Genomic DNA, 3,559 nt, shown 5'->3' with positions numbered 1-3,559 from the left:
AAATGAAAGTGCTGGCAGGTCGACAGACACACAAACAACCACAAACATACACACAAAATTCAAGCTTTCGCAACAAACTGTTGCCTCATCAGGAAAGAGGGAGGAGAGGGAAAGACGAAAGGAAGTGGGTTTTAAGGGAGAGGGTAAGGAGTCATTCCAATCCCGGGAGCGGAAAGACTTACCTTAGGGGGGAAAAAGGACGGGTATACACTCTCCCTTAAAACCCACTTCCTTTCGTCTTTCCCTCTCCTTCCCTCTTTCCTGATGAGGCAACAGTTTGTTGCGAAAGCTTGAATTTTGTGTGTATGTTTGTGGTTGTTTGTGTGTCTGTCGACCTGCCAGCACTTTCATTTGGTAAGTCAAATCATCTTTGTTTTTAGATAATACATATGTAATATATAAAGGGGAAATACTGTTACTATAAATCTCGAAAAGTTCTTGACCAATTTACTACAGTTTTTACAGAATACTCTAATGAACTTTTGTACAGACATAGGCTATATATCTTTGTAATTTACAACATACATATGTAATATATAAAGGGGAAATGTTGTTACCATAAATCTCAAAAAGATCTTGACAAATTTACTTCAAATTTTTACACAATATTCTACTGAACATTCAGACAGAAGTGAGAGAGGTGAGGAGGAGATGGACAGAGAGAGAGAAAGAGAGGTTACGCGCTGAGAAATGGGGGACGGAGGACATGTACAGAGCTACTGAACATCAAGACAGAAAGAAAGCCGGCCGAAGTGGCCGTGCGGTTAAAGGCGCTGCAGTCTGGAACCGCAAGACCGCTACGGTCGCAGGTTCGAATCCTGCCTCGGGCATGGATGTTTGTGATGTCCTTAGGTTAGTTAGGTTTAACTAGTTCTAAGTTCTAGGGGACTAATGACCTCAGCAGTTGAGTCCCATAGTGCTCAGAGCCATTTTGAACAGAAAGAAAGAGGGGAGGGACAAGGAATATAGGTTGTATATGCAATTTCCATACATATTTAACAATTATGAAGCATTGCCAGGTTTGCTAGCAAATGAATAAATTCATACATGGTACACATATCATCATTGATCTGTCACACACACACACACACACACACACACACACACACACACACACACACACACACAATTTCCTTCAGTGGGTTATTAAACAGTTTTTAATTTTGTACTGCACTTGTACCTTGGGCATAAATTGAGTCAGTGGACGATAGGGCACATCATTTTTTTTCTTCTGGTATTAAATCTGTAAATGGCATGAAATTCTACAGACAATGCTCATAATTGAAATTTCTGTCTAGTTCCTGTCTAAAGACCTTCAAGGCTATTGTCCGTATTCTTTTAAATAGATGTTTACAAAATGTTCATATTGGAGCCTGCTTAATAATCTTAATACATTTAGTATAGTGATTTTTTTTCTCCACAAAGATTTATCAAAACATTACTGTGCAATATTTGTGTAAGAAATTATGCTCAAAATGTTGTTATTAAAACACACTTATTATTGTTCTTAATGCAAAAATTTCTGAATACTGATACATCTGTTCAAGTAAAATGGGGGGATATTGCAACAAGAAACTCCTAACAAAATAAATATTTTTCTTGTTTGCACAAAATTATTGCAAATTTCTGAAAGACAAGATTTTTGTGTCTGCATGATAACTGTGTGGTGAGTACACAGGAGTAGTGCGGTGAGTACATACGAGTATAAGCTTTGGAAATTAATAACTGGTACATTAATGATAAAAGCAGATGTACAACACACACGAGTACACACAGAATTTAAATTCATCTGTCTTTAGACAGGAACTAGTCAGAAATTTCAATTATGAGCATCGTCTGGAGAAATTTAATGCATAATGACCACAGAAACCCAGCTGTGGAAAATGTAGATGCCAGATTCAGATTTATTGGAAGAATCCCAAAGAAGTATAGTTCAGTACAAAAGAGGTCACCTGTGGAAACTCTTTATTCAACAAATTATTGAGTATTGTTCAATGGCCTCTACAGAACCCCAATTCAGATCACAGGTGTCCAGACTGACATTGTGCTAGGTTCAGTTCTTAACCCTTTGAGTGACACTGGTAAATACAATGATGTACAAAACTTAGCAAAGAAAGCAAATTCCACGTGATGTGTCATTGCCCAGAAACATATCTTGAAGATTCTTGGAACACAGATAAAAAGAACTGCTACAGTATAGTACAGAAGGTAACTAAAAGAAATACACAGTGAGACAATCAGAAATGACACTTTTATTCAAAAACAATAATGAGACTGAAGTAACTGTGATTCATGATGGTTCCCTGAACAGTACACAAGGTGGGACAAGGTTCTTAATAGGGTGTGTGATGAACACAGACAACAGTGGATACTCTGCAAGGTGATACCATTCTGACCATAAGGTTGGTAAGGAGTTATTTTGGTAGGGTGTTCCATTCGTCCATCAGTGGAGCTGACGGTTTAAAGCTGGATGCTCAATGGTGCATGTGGACATGGTGCAATACATATCCCCAATGCATCCCACATGTGCTCAATGGGATTCAAGTCGGGGAATGGGCAGGCCACTCCATTCAGTGAATATCCTCTTGTTGTCATCCATAAAAATGTTTGACAATGTTGCTGGGTGTATTATGTGTACCCACCCCTCGCCAGAAGAGGGTAGTCCATAATGATTGTTTTAATGGTCCATTAGTTATGGTGTGGAGAGGATATTTATTTTTATGGATTACAATGTGCGACCACATCAACAGTGCAGGTGGAGAAGCTCTTGGAATACAAGGATATTTGGCAAATGGATTGACCTTAACTGTTGCCCCAACTTAAGTCCCATTGAGCATATGTGGGAGACGTGTTGCAGCACATCCATAGGCACCAATGACCATCCAGTAGTTGTCTACCGTGCTGGTGGAAGAATGGAATGCCCTAGCACAAGAATTCCTTCCCAATCTTGGGGTCAGATTCAGAGCACACAACAGATCATGGTCATCATGCAACCAATTAAGAATCATGACCCACCATTTGTAATGTACAGGGGACCACACAAATTCTAGTGGTTTCAGTGCAATTATTGTATTTGAATAGAAGCATCATTTCTCTAAATCTCATTGATATTTCTGTTACCTTCTGCACTACACTGCAGCAATCCTTTCTGTGTATGGTCCAAGTTTTATTGAGCCACGTTACTTGGCAGTAGCACATCACGCTACAATTACTTTAGTCCAATTTTGCAGATATATGTATAAACAACGTAATTACCACATAATTGTTTTTCTCCTAATTCATTAGAATCAATATTTATCAGCCCATACCCCATCCTAGACTTGAAGCCTCCTTCAGGTATATCTCATACATGATTGGTCATCAATGACATAATGCTGTAGGTGGAGATGGGTGGAGCTTACAGTATATAATGTCATTCAAAGCTGCCTTATTCAGCAGTGAAAACTGTACCCTATGGTTCACGCTTATCTGCCGCCACCAACAGCCATAGTGGGTATAACCTCATACTTCGTAGCTTATATTTTAGATGTTGTTTGCTATATTTTCATCCCCCCCACAT

The 3,559-nt window shown here is 39.0% G+C and overlaps 1 protein-coding gene across 1 annotated transcript in view; it reads right to left on the bottom strand.

Annotated features, from left to right (window-relative positions):
* Positions 1 to 3,313, bottom strand: part of LOC124795642 (serine palmitoyltransferase 1-like) — a 58,259-nt gene extending 54,946 nt beyond the window's left edge. Inside the window, exon 1 of the mRNA XM_047259715.1 lies at positions 3,256 to 3,313. Coding sequence (XP_047115671.1) covers positions 3,256 to 3,313 — 58 coding nt within the window. The remainder of the gene's footprint in view (positions 1 to 3,255) is intronic.
* Positions 3,314 to 3,559: the final 246 nt, after the last annotated feature.

The sequence above is a fragment of the Schistocerca piceifrons genome, chromosome 4 (genome assembly GCF_021461385.2).
Source record: "Schistocerca piceifrons isolate TAMUIC-IGC-003096 chromosome 4, iqSchPice1.1, whole genome shotgun sequence".
In the NCBI taxonomy this organism is placed as follows: Eukaryota; Metazoa; Arthropoda; class Insecta; order Orthoptera; family Acrididae; genus Schistocerca; species Schistocerca piceifrons.
This window is presented reverse-complemented; position numbering and strand designations above follow the sequence as displayed.